The following is a 17,814-nucleotide window of genomic DNA, read 5'->3' on the forward strand; positions in this document are numbered from 1 at the left end:
GCAAACAAACAAAGCTGAAACACTGGTTAATTTAATGAATCGTCCCTCTTAACTAGAAGCTGCTGTCCCTTGACTCAGTTCCCACGCTCGTTCTTTAAGAAGTCAACACACATAGGGGTGAACCGAGACTATACCTTCACCCAACACAAGTGAATCTCCGGTAAAAGAAATGTATTAGGATATATGCAATTCCTACCCTTACTCCCTTCATCCACATGAGCTGACTTCTTAAGAATTAACTCAAAGGCAAAATCAGTCTTCTCTGATTCTACCATAATCAAATGGACAAATGTACTTATGATTTGAAATAAGTTTAGAATTTACAATATAAGTTGCTGCACATTTGCCTTAAATGATTAATATTTCTAGTAGTGAACAATTTGGAGGATGTATGAAATGGATTCCTTTAACTACCTCAGTGATTTTTTTTACGACTTTAACAGAAAAGAGTTTATAAAAAGTTCTCCCTGGCCATCCAAGAAGGCATCCACGGCAGTGAGCCACAATGCCGAGCAGCTTCTGTGTGTAAAGCACAGCTGGGCCCCATCAGGAGAGGGCAAAGCATGAGACAAAACAGTGCAATATATTTGCTCTCTATTATTACGTTTATATTTTTCCCCAAACATTTTCATCCCATACAGGAACATATCTTCAATCAATGATATGTCCTAGGTCCCCAGATGTTTTATAACCTGTACATGATGAGGGTTAAATTAGTAAAACAGCAAAAATCCCAAAGAGAGCAGTTTCTGCCCCTGGCTGCTGCAGGAGGGTGGAGAAAGAGGACAGTAGGGCCAGAGGGCTTGAGCACAGTCTGCCTGGAAGTGGGTCTCTCCTAGTCAAAGGCCAGAGAGGCAGTCAATGTCTTCCCAGGTGGCATCTCTGTAGCGTTGGAAGGGCTGAAGTTGCTTCCAACATTTGCTGACATCAGTGCGATAGTAACTAGTGGTAACAGAAGAAGCTAGACTTGGGAAAGCGTCATTGTTCTTTAATACCTGAAGTTTGAGTGCGGGTGGATGGCGACTGAGAATTCGTTAACATTTTTCTCTTAGTCCCGATTTAAATTTGCAAGGTTTAGCAAAGGAATGGGCCCATGTGAGGTGAGAAGAGGGTTTGCAGGTGAGACAGAACATGAGCCGCAAAAGAGGAAAAGGGTCCAGAACCAAATTCAGACACAGACACCCTGCCCAGCTCAGCATCCTACCAACGCCACAATGAGGAAGTAGCCGGTTCTCAGACCTGCGCCGCTGGGGTAGGGGTCGCTTACCATTTGTGGCTCGTATATTTATCTTTAGGAGAGCTGTTTAATAAACTTAACGATAGTTCTTTCCATAGTATAGGTTCAGCTCCTCTCAGATAATCCTTTTGTTGTCTTTATATTTTATTAAAGAGTCCCTTCAAATTGGATTCAAATATTATCAAGGAATGGTATCGGAACCAAGTGGACCCAATGAAAAAGTTCTAGTTAAGAGGATCCTGGTGCACAGACCAAGCTGACCAGGTCATCAGCATGCCTTACCTAGTACTTCTCAACCTGTCTGCTCATTATAATGACTGAGCTCCAGAGCCAGGAAACCACAGTCTCTGGGAGTGGGACCCGGGGCACTTCTGAAAACTCCCACATGTGACTCTAACATGGAGGCGGGGCTGAGAAATGCTGCATTACACACCGGTGCCTACACGGAAGCCAGTTGTGTTTAGGTGCCTCCCTGGTTTCAGTAGCAGTTCATTATCCATATACCAGCTTCCAATGTTCTGGATGGAGGGCGAGGAGGCCAGCGGGGGGTTAAATCAAAGCATTAAGGCAGCTGATAAACCTTGAGTGTCGCTGATGTCCCTGCACCAACCCCGTGCCCTGCTGCCATCACCCTGGACCTAAGAGTCCATGGCAGGGCTGGCGGTGGGCTCTACCCTACGCCAGGGCCTCTGGAGAATTTCAGTGCTCCTCTTCTATGTGAAAATACTTTGTCAGCAAACATCTTCCCACTCCCAGCCTTTCTTGTGGTCTTTTCCCGAATCCCTGTGAGAGTTAGTGGCTTCTCCCCATTCCTAAGATATATCTGCCTGTTGCCTACTGGATGGCCTTCCGACACCACCTGCTGCTCGTGCCTGACTTTCCTGAGTGTCTGTCTGACCTTAGGCTCCAGCCACTCCCATGCTGCTCTGTGCCACTGCTAAGCAGCCTCAATAACAGCAAAGGGCTGTAGGATCTAAGGAGATAAAGTAGAAAGAACATTCTAGCAAAGGAGAAAAGCATGACTGACACGGTGTTAGGGATAAATAGACCAGCTTCCCAGGCAGAACGTAATCAAATCCCCCAAACTGAAACAGAAAGGATGTGATTTATTTTCACTATTACTAATACTTTCTGTTGTCAACACATATTTGATTTTTTAATGAAAAATATAAACATATGGCAAGAATTACTGCTGTAAATGTCAGTACAATTCACCATTATATCAGAAGAATGAAAAATGCTGGGAGGAAGGACTCTGTAATCAGACTGAGATAATTCTCAGTAATATCTTTTTCAAACTAAGGCACTCTCCAACTTGAAGTCTTGTTTAAGTAAATGAATCTATTCAACTACCAACAGCACTGTCTTTTTACGGCACATTTTTTGAAAGCTTAATTTTAAGCTAGCTTGGGCATATGTAGCTAATATGTCACTCCTTAATATACTTCGGTATACAAATAGACAATGTGTTAATACACAAAAAATGGATTATTCTGATGCAGCGTCTCATTTCCCATCAGTTAAAAGACAATTTAGATCCTAATGATAATTGTAAAACACACTAATATCGGAGTTTTTTCCTTAAGAAACCTATTTTTCTTCCCTGCTCACTTTGTCACAATCATTACAGAAATGAGCATTGTAAAATGTTGAGTGTTCAATGGGAAACATTAGAATGGGATTTTAATGATAACAAAGAATTTGCCATTATTGTCCTGTGGTGTATTTGACGGAAGAGCCACTCTAGTGGAAACAGGTGCCTGAATTATCACTCGTACTACAATACAGTTAAAAATCATGAAATGAAAAATAAAAACAAAGCAAATGTGTATTTCAACACAGCTAAAAACCTCTGCTTCACTCGCTGAGACTGGTAATATATGCTGAGCTTATTGAAATCACTAAAATTGCTGTAATTAAACTTCTCTCTAAATCAGACTTGTATAAGAGTCAGAAATCTCCTATAATTAACTTATCTGGAGAAGTAATCAGACAATAACTGCTGGTATATTTTAGGAACCACTAAGACTACTGTAGCTGTTGAATGTAATGACTATAATAAATCTCTGACAGCAGTTATCTCATAATGTCTTTTCACAGCTGCAAGGGTGGAAGGGAGATTGTTTTTTCAAAGCTTTGCCCTGAGTCGGCTTGAGTGTGTTATTGCTACATTGCTCTTCTACATTAAGGGAAAATTCTGAAGCCATAGTGGTGTGGCCTGAACTGAACCACCAGCCTACGCTACATCTAAATGGGTTGTGGTACTAATAATGAAAAACTTACAGTGTTTTAGGGACTGCTAAAGACAATGAACCAAAGCACCTCCAATCGACAGCTAAAAGACAGAAGACCTACATACACTGACGGTGCAGGAACTGAGTTCAAGGCAGTGATGACTTGGTCATGCCCATGTACGTCAATGAAAAGGACCCTAAGAGACCAAATAATTGAAGCTTGATGACAGGTGTCTCCACAGTCAGAAACTACAGTGCTTATCTCAATAAGATAATGAATAAATTCTTTGCTGGAAGCATTTATTCTTTGCCTCACTCTTCCCAAGCTCCCAGAAACAAAATCATCTGAATCAAGGTTGTCCAATGTTTTTGTACATACTTTATTATTTTATAATGGCAAAGTATATGAAAGCACGGTGATATTGTTAGACCTGTTCAAAGTACCAAAACAGACCAGAGAACACCATTCTCTCACGTATTCATTCATACACTCATTTATCCCAACCATTATGTACCTGTAAGGCATGGTACATGAAGTTAATAGATTAAAAACCAATTGGGAAAATATTTTGGTAATACAAAAATCCAACAAGGGGTTAATATCAGTAATACACATGAAACCACTGAAAATCAACAAGAAAAATTTTTTTAACTAAAATACGAAGAGGCAGTTCACAGTCAGGGAATCCAGAATGGGTTGGAGATATCCAGCTTCTTCAATATTCAGAGTGTTAGTATTCTATATTTCACTCATTAAATCAATGAAATATCGCTGAAACATTAAAACAATTATTTGAAGGCACTAGAACATGACTAAAGACAGGGAGAAACTTAAAAATAGAAGAGTTTATTCTTGAAAGATTATTTCTACATTGGGTAAGAATGATGAGTTTGTGGTTTTCTTGCATGGGCAGTGTCCTTCCTCACTGAAGGGCGTGGATGGCGGCATTCAGAGCGACAGAGCAGATAGAAATTTAAAGGAGAAATGTTGGAAGCAGGAGAGCCACAGAAGGACTGAGATCCTGAGAGTAAACTCTGCCCAAATCCCTGGCTGATGGTTAACTTTCCATCTTCATGGGTAACCCCAGGGAGGCTGGTGAAAAAGCAAGCAGAAACTCGAAGAAGATGCATTCGTTATACATGACTGCAAAACAAACTACCCCCAAACTTAGCAGCTTACAACCACCATAAACATTTATTATCTTACACAAGTTCCTCCTCCTCCACAGACCTGCCTAAAGGGCTGCTTGTGTGTTCTCATAACATGGCTACTGGTTTCCCCCAGAGCAAGTATCCAAAGGAAAGCAAGGGAGAAGCTGCAATGTCTGTCATGACCTAGCCTTGGAAGTTACACTCTGTCATTTCTGCAATACCCTCTGGGTCACACAGGTTCGCCCTATTCAGTGAAGAGAGGACTACAGAGAGGCATGACTGCTAGGAGGCAGGAATCATCGGGAGACTTCATGGCAGCAAAAACTATGGCAGAAATCGATCTTCAGAAAACATAACTGCTTCTGGTGAAATCTGTAAGTTTGTTGTGTCTTGCCTGAATACATTTCTCAATACACACACAGTTTGAGTAGCAGAAAATAGATGTCCTCCTGGCTTGAGATATAACTTGCGCAGAAGGTAGCGCTGGCAAAGCAACCGGAAACTTAGACGGGGAATCCCACATGCAAAGGGAAATCTCAGAAGCAAGCCCCGAGATCTGAGTATGAATCCTGCCCAAATCTTCAGCAGACCAGTAAATTATGCAGGCACAGGGCACCTCGACTGCCACCCACCAGAGGGCTAGACTTAAAAACAGCAGTTAGAAGCCAAAAACCCTGAGCAGAGGCAGTCGCTGCTTCCTACTACAGGGGAGACAGATTTTTTCCGTTTGAGCCCAAGCAAATTAACTGTGTACAAGACACCAACAACTCCCAGAGGAAGCAAAACAAATTCCAGAGATGCTACAACATATAACATACACAATCCAGCTTTTGACCAAAAATTACTAGACATGCAAAGGAAAAGGACTCTCCTGACTCAATCAGGATACAAAAAAGGAGGCAATAGCGACTGCCTTTGAGTGTGCCCAATACCAGGGTTAGCAGAAAAACACTTCAAATCAGTGATTATAACTGAAGACAAAGGATTACAGGAAAAACAAGGTTTTCATGAGTGAACAGACACAAAATCTTGACAGTGAAATGGAAACTACAAAAAAGAAGCAATTGGAAATCTAGAGCTGAAAAGGACAGTAGCTGGAATGAAATTTTAACTAGATGGACTCAACAGCAGATTTGAAATGGCAAAAGAAAGAATCACTGAACTTAAAGATAGAGCAATAGAAATTATGCAATACAAAGGAAAAAAATGAACGCAGGTTCAAAACCTGTGGGGCAGTATCATGCAGTCCAATGTGTAACTAACTGGAACACCAGAAGTAGTGAAGAGAGAAAGAAGGAAAAAAAATACTTGAAATAATGGCTAGAAAATACTTAATTCACAAGATCTTTTTGATAAGGATTACATGAGAAACTATGTGAAAATAACTTGAGACATAGTACATTGTAGACACAAAGTTCATTCATACTTGGATATTCTGTTTATAATTCTCCCTTCCCACCATTTAGGCTATTTGCATCTCATATTATCACCATCAGATGAAGAGGCAATCAAAGGAAATGGAATTAACCACATTTTTTCGTACTATAACTATTTTATTCAGCTCCTACTATGTAATGGTTAATTGCCACTGGAGAGATGTAATGGTTAATCTGATGCATCAAATTAACCAGGCTATGGTACCCAGATATTTGGTCAAACTTATCTGGATGTTGCCGTGAAGGTATTTTTTTAGATGAGAAGATACTTTTTAGATGAGACTAACATTTCAATCAGTCGACTTCGAGTAAAGCAGATTTTTCTCCATAATGTCAGTGGGCCTCATCCAATCAGTTGGAGACCCAAAGAAAAAGACTGACACCCCTCCCACCTCCAAGAAAGAGGGGATTCTGCCTCCAGAATGTCTTTGTCCTTGAGCTATAACATCAACTCTCTTCTGGGTCTCCAGTTTGCCTGCCTGCCTGCCCTGCAGATTTTAGACTTGCTGCCTATACAATGTTATGAGCCAGTTCCCTAAAATACACCTGTGTCTGTGTTTCTCTCTAAACACACACACACAAACACACACACACTATTGGTTCTTTCTCTGGAGAACCTTGACTAATACAAGGGTGGAGGAGGTCATGGTTCCCACCCTTAAGAAGTTTTTTGTGTGTGTGTGTAAAAATTAAGGGGAAAACTCAAAATACATGTCAAAAATCTGAAACACGAGGTTTCTTGGGAACAGAGAGGAGAAGTACATCTTCTAGCCTCGGGTAGGAGATGGGGGTGTAGTCAGGGAAGGCTTCCTGGCAGAGGTCATCGCTAAGCTCAGTTCTGAGGAACAGGAGTTTGTGACTGTGAAGTGGGGAGTCAAGGAAGCGCATTTTGAACAGAGGAAAGACATAAGCAGGAGCCAGACCCTGAGACGCTTCAGGTGCTGCTGTAAGGAGTCTGGTTTTTAATCCTCAGGGCAATGTTCTCCATTTTTGCTCAAATACGTTATATACAGTTGTAAGAATCCCAGGAAAATCTTCATGGAGACAGACATATTGATATTTTGAAAACATGAAAACTTCTTAATTAGGCTTGATTATTGCCCTTGTTGGCTCTCTCTCTATTTTCCTTATGATCACAGAAAACTCAGAAATATCCACATGAGGTACTGGTTGCATTAAGCTGATTTAAGGGCAGCAATATAGCCACCCCAGACTTTTCTCTAAGTTGCATAAAAAACGTCATTTGTTAGTGTAAATGTGACTTGTTTTCTAGTGCCATCTGGTGTTTTGCTGAGGCACTATTACTTTTAAAAGAACACAAATAGTAACCAGGAAATCTTTAAATGCCTTCTTAAAGACGTTCACAAAATTTAGTGAGTAAGCATATCCTTAATTGTAATGAATAATATAGTGGGACATTAAATATTAGTCTAAATCAAAGTAGAATTTCTGGAAAAGACCCTGATCCAGAAGCAATTTTATCTAACACAACACACACACACACACACACACACACACACACACAGAGACATACAAACACATGCAAAAGCACATTCCCTTTTTGCAGGCATGGGTGTATTCTGTTGCTCCTCAAATTTCTTTAAAGGCTCACAAATCCTGTTCTAATAACTGACATTTGACATGTATTAAATCAGTAACACACTGCATACTTTTAACGTTCAATGAATTTGTTAACGCACAGCTTTTTAAGAAGTCACGTTTGACTCCTTTCTCTCATACCCCATATCCTAACCATTAGCAAATCCTACAGACCTCACATGGGAATATATGCAGAATCTAACCACTGCTCGCCACATCTACCCCACATCCTAATCCCAGGTGTCACCATCTCATGCCCAGACCACCGCAAGCATCTTCTAAGTGGCCTCCCTGCTTCCAATTTTGCATCCCTACATCCAGAATGAGCCTTTTGAAACATAAAGCAGATCATATCAATCTTCCTCTCAGAATCTCCCAATGGCTTCCCATCTCACTTGAGATCATATTCAAAGCCCTTCTTCAAAGTTTTATGTGATTTGGACCCTATAACCCCTCTGATCTCACCCCCTCCTCTCTCTCTCCCTTCATATTCCTCACCTGCCACATTAGCCTCCCCACTAATCCTCACACGTGCTAAGCACACCTCCCCGAGGGACTATGATTATGTTTTTCATATTCATATTCCACCCTTGGAACTCACTTCTCCCAGGTGGCTGCAGAGCTCACGCCCTTGCATCTTGCATCTCCAAATGTCACTGTCCAAGAGGCCCATCAACAGAGCAACACCCCAGCCCACTGTCATTCTCTGTACTCTTTTCCTCTTTTATATTCCTTTTCATACTTATCACTGCATATTATATTCTATTTTTTTAAAATTATATACTTCCCTACATACACATACACTAAAATATAAGTTATAAGTACCACGAGAACTGAGACTTTGTTTTTATTGAATGTTTTAGCCCCAGTGCCTAAAACAGGGCCTGGCACATAGCAGGTACTCAATATGTTCTGAATAAATGGATGAATAAAAATAACTGTTTGAACTGGACATTTCATAAGCCATTTTTGTGTTGCATGACTTTGTTACTCACGATCCCATTCTGTGGCTGTGGAATATGGAATGTGTGGGAAAAGATGACATCCAGTGGGGAGAAACTGATATAGCAATTTTAGCTAAAACAGATGTAAATAAACTGATTCAATTTAAGAAGCTGGCACCTCCAAAGAGGGCCTGTTTTGGAATTAGCCCTATTCCACACCTATGACTCTATCAAAATATACTAAACTTGATTCTCTAAAAGAAAAGGATCATATAATTATTAATTCTAAGTAAAAATAATATCTTCCCCCTCTCATCCGTGGTTCTTTGATAAAGAACTTGAGGGAGGTAACGCGGTAGAAAATTAGACAACCTAATGGTTCATCCTGAGACAAATTTACAATTACTATTTTAAAAAATCTCCATGTCTATTATTATGAAATTAATGTCTGGCTATTAAAACATTCAATTTTTTCACCACATATTCCAGAAATGGAATATTTCCCCTTCCCTCTGCCCTTCCAGTTAACAGCACTGTATGAATCTATCTGAGTAAAAAACGGATGGAATTCCCAAAGCTGACAATTTGCTCAAATAGGATTTTCAGTAAATCTGGGGTAACATTGATTCATTATGTCTTTTAATCCTAAGACTCTTCTTGGATGTCACAATCAATAAAAGACTTCAGTTGCCAACATCCCTCGGTTGGTACTGATATAGGTATTAATATAAGTTCTACATGATGGAGTGAGAAGCCGGTCAGGTGCAGCTGCTGCGGATTCTCTCCACAGGTTCCGTGAAGAAATAGCCAAGGGAGCCCACCTCCCAGGCCACTGGAAAGATCGCTTTAGGCTCAGAACCCCGGGAGGGTAAAGCTGTGCAAAGGGTACCAGAGGGAACCGGGCAGTGCAGAGGGACACACAGCCCCAGGGAGGAAACGGAGCCCTGCAGAGTGAGCAGCCTGAGGTCACAGGAACGCTGTGCACAGCGTCTGGAGCAGGGTTTGTCCCTGTTTACGTCGGCAATAAGTGACCTCCACAACCCAGCCTCCCGTCTCTATCTCTGCAAGTAGGTGCTGGAGTGAGCCTCCCAGAAGCCAAGCAGTCAGAGTGTGAAGTGGAAAGGCTCTGCTCTGCACAGGCACTTGCATGGGCTGGGCGTGGCGCCCCACTGCACAGAGAAACCAATCCTGACTCTGCCATGGTCTGGCCCCTGACTTTCTCTCCAACTGCCCTGCACACACTCTCAGCTTGTTAGGGGTGCTCCAGCTTCTCAGGCCTTCGCTCCCGCCTCAGGACCTTTGCACAGACTGTTCTCTGCTTGGAGTGCTCTTAGCCAAGTCTTCCCACAGCGGCCTTGAGCACATCATTAACCTCCTCAGAGACCTTCTGAGAGTGAGAACCTGATGCGTGAGGGCTGTAAACCACTGGAAAGGACTTCGGTTTTACCCTGCGGAAGATGTGAAGAGGCTGGAGGCATGTGAGCAACATGATACGACTTAGGTTTGAAAACGGTCACTGTGGCTACTGAATTGAGAAAGATTATAGAGACAAAGCAAGGCCAGTTAGGAGGCAAGTGAAATAATCAGGCAAGGGATGGTGGCAGCTGGGACCCAGGTGGCAGACGGGAGAAGGTGGCAGGAAGTAGCTGGATTCAGGATCCATTTGGAAGAGAGGACGGGGTTTGGTGATGGAATGACAGGGAGGCAGGAAAGAGAAGATTTGTAGGAGGAGTGTATTTTCAGGGGAAGGTCAGGAGTTCCATTTTATACTTTTTAAGTTTGTTGCGATTATTTGATACCCAACTGAGGGCACCAGGTAGCCATCAGGTAGACAGCTGGACATACCTGTCTAGAGTTCAGGGAAGAGGCCCAGCCTGCAGTTAAAGCAGTAGTCTTTGGCATAAAGACATATTTAAAGCCATGAGATTTGATGGGATCATCAAGGGAGTGTGTGTAGATGGAGAAACACTCTGAGGACTGATCCTGGAGCCTCCAATGCTTGAGGGTCAGGGCGAAAAGGAGCAACCACCCCAAGAGGCTGGGAAAAAGCAAACAGTAGAGAGAGGAGGAAAGTCAGAAGACCGTGGCATCTTGCAGGCCAAGGGAAGGAAGTGTTCCGGAGGACAGGAAGTGATCAGTTCTATCAAAGGCTGCTGATACCCTCCTCTCTGCTTTGTCTTTTCTCCTTAGTACTCATCACTACCCAACAGAGTAAGTCATGAATTTAGTGGAAGATGGGGGAGGTAAGGCAGCATGGAGAGCTTGTGTGAGTAGATGAGCAGGTGAAATCCCAGTCATCTATATATAAAAGCCAGCCAACGGTTTCCAACATGGAGGAGAAAACTGCGGAATTCAGAAGTTATTTAGAAATGCATAGGTGTAAACAACTTAAATGTCCATTGACAGACATAAGGATAAAGATGTACTACTATGTACAATGGAGTAGTACATATATACAATGGAATACTACTCAGCCATACAAAAGAGTGAAATAATGCCATTTGCAGCAACATGGATGCACCTAGAGACGATCATACTAAGTGAAGTCAGAAAGAGAAAGACCAATACCATATGATAGCACTTAAATGTGGAATCTAAAATATGACCCAAATGAACCTATCTATGAAACAGAAACAGACTCACGGACATAAAGAACAGACTTGTGGCCGCCAAGGGAAAGGGGGGTGGGGGAGGGATGGATTGGTAGGTTGGGGTTAGCAGATTTAAGCTATTATATATGGAATGAATAAACAACAAAGTCCTACTGTATAGCACAGAGAACTATATTCAATATCCTATGATAAACCATAATGGAAAAGAATATTTAAAAAAACAATATATATAAATGTATAACTGAATCACTTTGCTGTACAGCAGAAATTAACACAACATTGTAAATCAACTGTATTTCAATTAAAACAAAAGAAATGCATAGGGAAGTACTAGAAGAAACAACTAAAAATGGATAGGGAGTAGTAGGGTAGAAGAATATTATTTTTCTTTATAAGTCACACTTTAAAAATTAGACCTGTATATCACTTTAATATAAAATTAAAAACAACTAGTCAGAAAAAAAAATGCATGAGCTAAACGCTTGGTTCCCAGCCTAAGGGCTATAAAATAATGGCCACAGGCCAGTAACTCCATCTACTCAAGCAGTATTTACATACTGAGTAAGTAAGATCTTGGACCTTACTCGAACTGTACCTTTTAAGCGTAAACACTTCTGTTATCACCACAAATTAAAGCCATTCCTGAAACTCCAATAATGTTTAATCATTGACGATTTTATCATTCAATTGACTCTAAAAGTATAAACACTATTCTATGATCATCCATATAATATTTATAAATTTAACTATAAATTTAATAGCTCCTCACTCTAATGACCTTTGTGAGAGTTGAATTAAAATGCTACACCATTCTTAAATTTATTAGAATGCCTCTGTCATAAGTTCTCAGAAGGCAGAGATGACGTTTTCTATGGATGTTAACTGTTTGCATGCCTTTCTTTCCAACAATTCAGAGTTCCTTGAAAAAAGAACACGTTCTAATAATCTTTGGATCTCTCTACCTTGGATCTCTCTACTTAGCACCTTTGTCAACAAAGGTGACAATAATAATTAACATTTCCTAAGTGCTTTCCCTGTGCTAGGCACTGCTTTAAGAACTTTACATATATTTTCACTTAATTACTATTGTGGAAACAGTTCCTGGAAGTTGGTACTATTATTATTATTCCCATATCACAGAAGAGGAAACTGTGGCACAGAGGCTAAGTAATTCTCAAAATGCATGTACAGTGAATGACAAAACCAGGATTAGAAGCCAATCTCTCTCCAGAGCCTTAGCTTTTAATGTTTATGGAGTATATTAATGTCTGTTGATAAAATCATTGAAATAATAAACTCACTGGCAATTTATTTTAACTAGTGATATAAAATAAAATCATGTTATTCACGGATAGTATTGATTCAGTAACTCTTCCCTATGTATACTTGAAACGTTGATTTGATAATCTCACCTTTTTCTTTTTTTTCTGGATCATCTGTTTTCTTATTTGTTTCTGAAAAGACAAAGCAAAATAAGTACTGTGAGAGTCATGATTCAATATCTCAAATTACAGGACTATCTTTAAATGAATTCAAATAAATATCATTTAAGAACAATATTTCTGGGATTAAGAGATACACACTCCTGTATATAAAACAGATAAACAACAAGAACCTACTGCACAGCACAGGGAATTATATTCAATATCTTGTAATAACCTACAATGGAAAAGAATCTGAAAAATTATATATATATATGACTGAAGCACTTTGTTGTACACCTGAAACTAACACGACATTGTAAATTAATTACACTTCAATTTAAAAAAACAGAAAAATATTTCTGGGCAAACCATTCAATTTTCCTAAATCCTGAATTCTTTACACATGCAATTTGTTATAAAATATTAAGAATCTGAATAACTTATAAAAGTCGCCGAGCAGTAAGTAGGTATTGGGCACCAGGCTGAATGTTCCTGGTCTATAAGGGGTGGAGGGTCACCTTCACCAACAGTAAGTGCCCCTGTGGGTGCAAACTGGGTCAGGAGAAGCCCTCCTCAAGGCCTGTCCAATATTTTTATTGCCTCCTAAAGCCATATACTACTTTATAATAGGCACTGTGTGCTTTCAAGGAATGCAGGATGCCACCCTACTGAGAACACTAGCCTCACTCCTCAAGCACTTCATACATCCACAGGTGACCCAGTGGGGATGCCCACACTGAGCCCAGGTGTGCTATAGCTCACCTGCTGAGGAGAGGCTGTATCAGCCTCTCACTAAGTTCATCACAGCTAGTGTCTCTCCACCAACGGATGGGGCTGCCGAGCACAGCAAAACCCACCAAGAGCCTGGACAGGCCGAAGAACACCCACCACAGACAGGGAACAACAGCACATGACCTGACTGTGTAAACAAGCTCATTTCTGCATTTATAACCTCCTATCTGGCCTTTGGTTTAGTACAGATTAGGATCTAGTTAATTTTCAAGGTAGACCAGTTAATTTCTGTCCCAGTAGGTGCTTATCTAGCCTTTGAGAATTCCTAGGAATGATGTGTATGCGTGAGTTCCAGTGGGGATGGGGCAGAGTTTGGGAGATTGATTAAAAAAATCATAGATTCCAGGGACTTCCCTGGTGGCGCAGCGGTTAAGAATCCACCTGCCAACGCAGGGGACACAGGTTCGAGCCCTTGTTTGGGAAGATCCCACATGCCACGGAGCAAATAAGCCCGTGCGCCACAACTACCGAGCCTGCGCTCTAGAGCCCGCAAGCCACAACCACTGAGCCCGCGTGCCACAACTACTGAAGCCCGCGCACCTAGAGTCCGTGCTCCACAACAAGAGAAGCCACCGCAATGAGAAGCCTGCGCACTGCAACAAAGAGTAGCCCCCGCTCGCCGCAACTAGAGAAAGCCCATGCGCAGCAACGAAGACCCAACGCAGCCAAAAATAAATTAATTAATTTTTAAAAAGTCATAGATTCCATCCTTTCCCCAGAGTAGATGTGAGAGGGTGCGGGTGCCATGCAGGGTGCGTTCAGGGTTGCAGTCATGATCATTGGATTTTTTCATCCCCAGTTTCCCACATTCATTCATATAAACCATTTCATTTTCTGGAGGCGAGAAGTAAATCTGAGGCAGGCTCCTGATGCAAGGGGGATTTTTATCCATCGAGTGTCTTTCTCCTTTGAGACCCCAGGTGAGAGGAAGCAAACTGACTAAAAGTGTGCCAGCTTGGTGCCAAGCACAAGGCACGTCTCTTGTCTCCCGACACCCTCCGCAGAAGGTCTTATCTCCTTCTTCGTGCAGAGGAGGAAGCGGAAGCTGAGAAAGTAGAGGGCCCAAGTCATCAAGGTCAGCGGTGCACACAATCCCAAAACACGCTCTTTCTCCTGTGCCAGCCTCTACTTTTGCTGCAAGGGAAACGAAGGCAAAGAGAAGTGCAGGTCTTGACTTTTGCAAAGAGTGGGTTTTATAACGATGGCTGTATACACACTAGCCAGTGCTTCAGGAGGTATGAGGATATAAAATAAAAAAGACTTCTAGGGCTTCCCTGGTGGCGCAGTGGTTGGGAGTCCGCCTGCCGATGCAGGGGACGCAGGTTCGTGCCCCGGTCCGGGAAGATCCCACATGCCGCGGAGCGGCTGGGCCCGTGAGCCATGGCCACTGGGACTGCGCGTCCTGGAGCCTGTGCTCCGCAACAGGAGAGGCCGCGACGGTGAGAGGCCCGCGTACCGCAAAATAAATAAATAAAAGACTTCTGGATCACTACTGAACTTTCTAGAATTTCTGACCTTATTCATATATACCGTCCTTATCAGTCCAGGCAGTACATCGGTTACTAAGCTGCACTCTTGTAGGCATCAGGGATACAGGATAGAAGAAAAGCATCAAAAGTCTCCATCTCCAAAGAGCTCTCTCTCTGCGGTACCAGCAATGCCTGCAGGAGGGCTGGGCGTCTCCACACCTTCCAGTAATCTGTTACCTGACACATGGCTAGTGTAATTTTAAAAATCACGCGTAAAATGCAAGTTTCTAAGTTGACTAGAGAAGACGGGTAGGTGCTGGTCATGAAGAAAAGTTTAGGGCTCTCCACAAATCTTCCTGCCCCAGGGGGGAAACCAAGGAAGGAGGAGTGGATTGCACTGGTCACCTTTTAAATAGGTGTGGGAGGGCCCTGGCCAGGTGCGCTCCCAGGAATCAGGGCCACCGTGTTTGTATCTCCTGCAATGCAATACCTAGGGCGGGCGAGAGGCTGCCCTAAGAAGGCCTATAGCCCAATCATTCCGGCCCCGGGGCGAAAGCTGTGGGTTGTGTCCTCTTCTGCCCTACCTCACATCAGCATGCTGAGATCCGAGACTCGTGTTTGGGTGTGGAAAATACACAGAGCAGGGAATTTTAGCTTCTCGGGTTTGCAGTGCTTAAATTTAGCTTAGGTAAAGTTTTCTAAGAGATCCAGCTTACCTCACTAGCATTCTGCACAGTAGAATAAAGCGTAACTTTGCTTTACTTTACTCTTTGTACATAGGCTTCCCTGGGAGACCTCAAATGGCCCTCGATGCGCCAAAAAGGAAAATGATTTATTAAAATTTAACTGTCTGCCAGGCATTGTTCTAAACACTTAATGCAGATGATCCCATTTAACTCGATCAGCTCTGAAAGGTAATTTTAATTCTGTAGATCAGGCAACTGGCTTAGAGAGGCTAAGGAATCTTGCCAAGGGTTGCAGAACAATTAAGACGGATTCAGAAGGCCACACTCTACAACAATACTACGTTAGTCATGCTCTGTATATTCCAACAGTGGGCAGTCCATACATAAAAGGGAACTCTACACTCAGTCCAACCCAGAAAATTACAATCTCACCGGTAACTCGAATTTAGTGTTTAAATACATACACGAAAAGAAAACGATGTTACACATTCTCTAACTGTACTAACGTTACTTTTCCTTTTTCTTTTGACAGTCCAGAATCATTTTTAAAATCAACATGAAATGAATGAATAAAATGCTGAAAATCAAACATTGTTCAAATATATGGGACAGCACGGCACAAATCTGCATGGAACAAAAACATTATGACGTTCCTTTGCTGACGATCCACAACTGCAGAGCTCAGTTCTCAGAAATCTACAAAGCGAGTCAACGTGTCAGAATTTGAAGCTGTTATTAAAGACAATCAGTGTGGCAGATATAACAGATCGCTAAACTACTGCCTACAGCACGTGTGGATGTGATGAGGTAACTGAAGATAATCGAGAAAAGTTGCATTTAGACTTTCTTTTTAAAACTATACCACATACGAAGATTTCAAACTTACAAAACATTGTGTTGAATACAAGGTCATTTTCATTTTTATGAAAGAAAACGATGTGGACTTTGATATAATTTAATGAGCATTTCTGGTATACATACTATATATCAGATACTGTGTTAAAAAATGGGGATAGGAAAATAAATGACTCATTCTTTGTTCTTGAATAGCCCACAGTAGAGTAAGAGAGACAAAATGACTGCACCATGTGGCAGAGCCCAGCTAGTCGCTCTCCTATGTCCAAGTGGACTACTTCCCCAGGCCACTGCATCTAGACGGGGCACATGGCCAGTCTCACCAGTAGAATGCTGACACAAAAGTGATGTCTGCCACTTCCAGGCCAGGCCCTACGCCTCCTGTGGCATCCTCCACACTCTCTTTGTTCATCAGTTAGCACAGTGCAGGGGATCTGCAGAAAACTCCAAAGCCAAAAGGAATGGTGGACAGGTGGTTGTATGGGTCAGAGCCCACACCTCCCACCCGGAAAAAGAACCCTTTGCTGGGATAAACCACTGTCCTTCGGGGTCTGTCTGTTAAGTTACTAGACCATGACCAATAGACAGTATAATGTAAATGTAGTTTTCAAAATGAAAGCACAGCACAGGGAGCTCTAGGAACACGAGAATGAGGCCCCTAAGTGATGGTGAGGGGAGAAGGGAGGGAGGGAATTCCTAGAGAAGAGGCAACTGGAGACTCATCCCAAAAGATAAGCAGGATTTACCTGGGGTGGGGGAAAATGTGACAGAATACTACATTGCATGTACCAATTTAAAGGGTACAGTGGAATAGAGAGGGTACTGGACCGGTAAGCAAAGTGGGTTTTCACCTAAAAGCAATGTAGAGCCATTCAAATACTCCCAGCCATACTCCAGACATGTTTGCAGCTGTAAAGTCCTCAATGGAGAACAGTCTGGAAGAGTTGGGAGCTAGAAAAGGCAGAAAGGCCAGTTAACTGGTCTGCTGCAGTTCCCCATGGCAGGAATGAGAAACGCAAGGTCTGGCGCAGAAAAGAGGAAGCAGATCAAAGAGCGCATGGAAGCATCAAAGGAACTTTCTGACCAACTAGACAAGTGGTAGAATATGGAGGATGAGAGGTCATCAAGGAATGAAGGATTTCCAGGTTTCTGGATTAGATAACCAGGTGAATGGTGGCATCAGAAATGGAGAAATAGGCTACAGGAGAATGGGGACGAGCAGATGTACAGAGAACAGGCTGGGCTCGAACTGTATATGGGACATCAAGGAGGTGAAGTCCACAGGCTGGTGGATATTGAGTTCTAGCAACTTCAAGGCTAGACAGGTGTGTGCTTGAGGGTAGCTGAAGCCATGGAATGGATGAGATCCGATTG

General features: G+C 42.2%; 1 protein-coding gene across 3 annotated transcripts in view; it reads right to left on the minus strand.

The window, feature by feature from the left end:
* Window positions 1–17,814, minus strand: part of ASPH (aspartate beta-hydroxylase) — a 205,764-nt gene that overhangs the window by 90,148 nt on the left and 97,802 nt on the right. For all 3 annotated transcript variants that reach the window (XM_059994695.1, XM_059994693.1, XM_059994694.1), the window contains one exon: window positions 12,627–12,668. In XM_059994695.1, coding sequence (XP_059850678.1) covers window positions 12,627–12,668 — 42 coding nt within the window. The remainder of the gene's footprint in view (window positions 1–12,626; window positions 12,669–17,814) is intronic.

This window comes from Delphinus delphis, chromosome 17, assembly GCF_949987515.2.
Source record: "Delphinus delphis chromosome 17, mDelDel1.2, whole genome shotgun sequence".
Taxonomy (NCBI): Eukaryota; Metazoa; Chordata; class Mammalia; order Artiodactyla; family Delphinidae; genus Delphinus; species Delphinus delphis.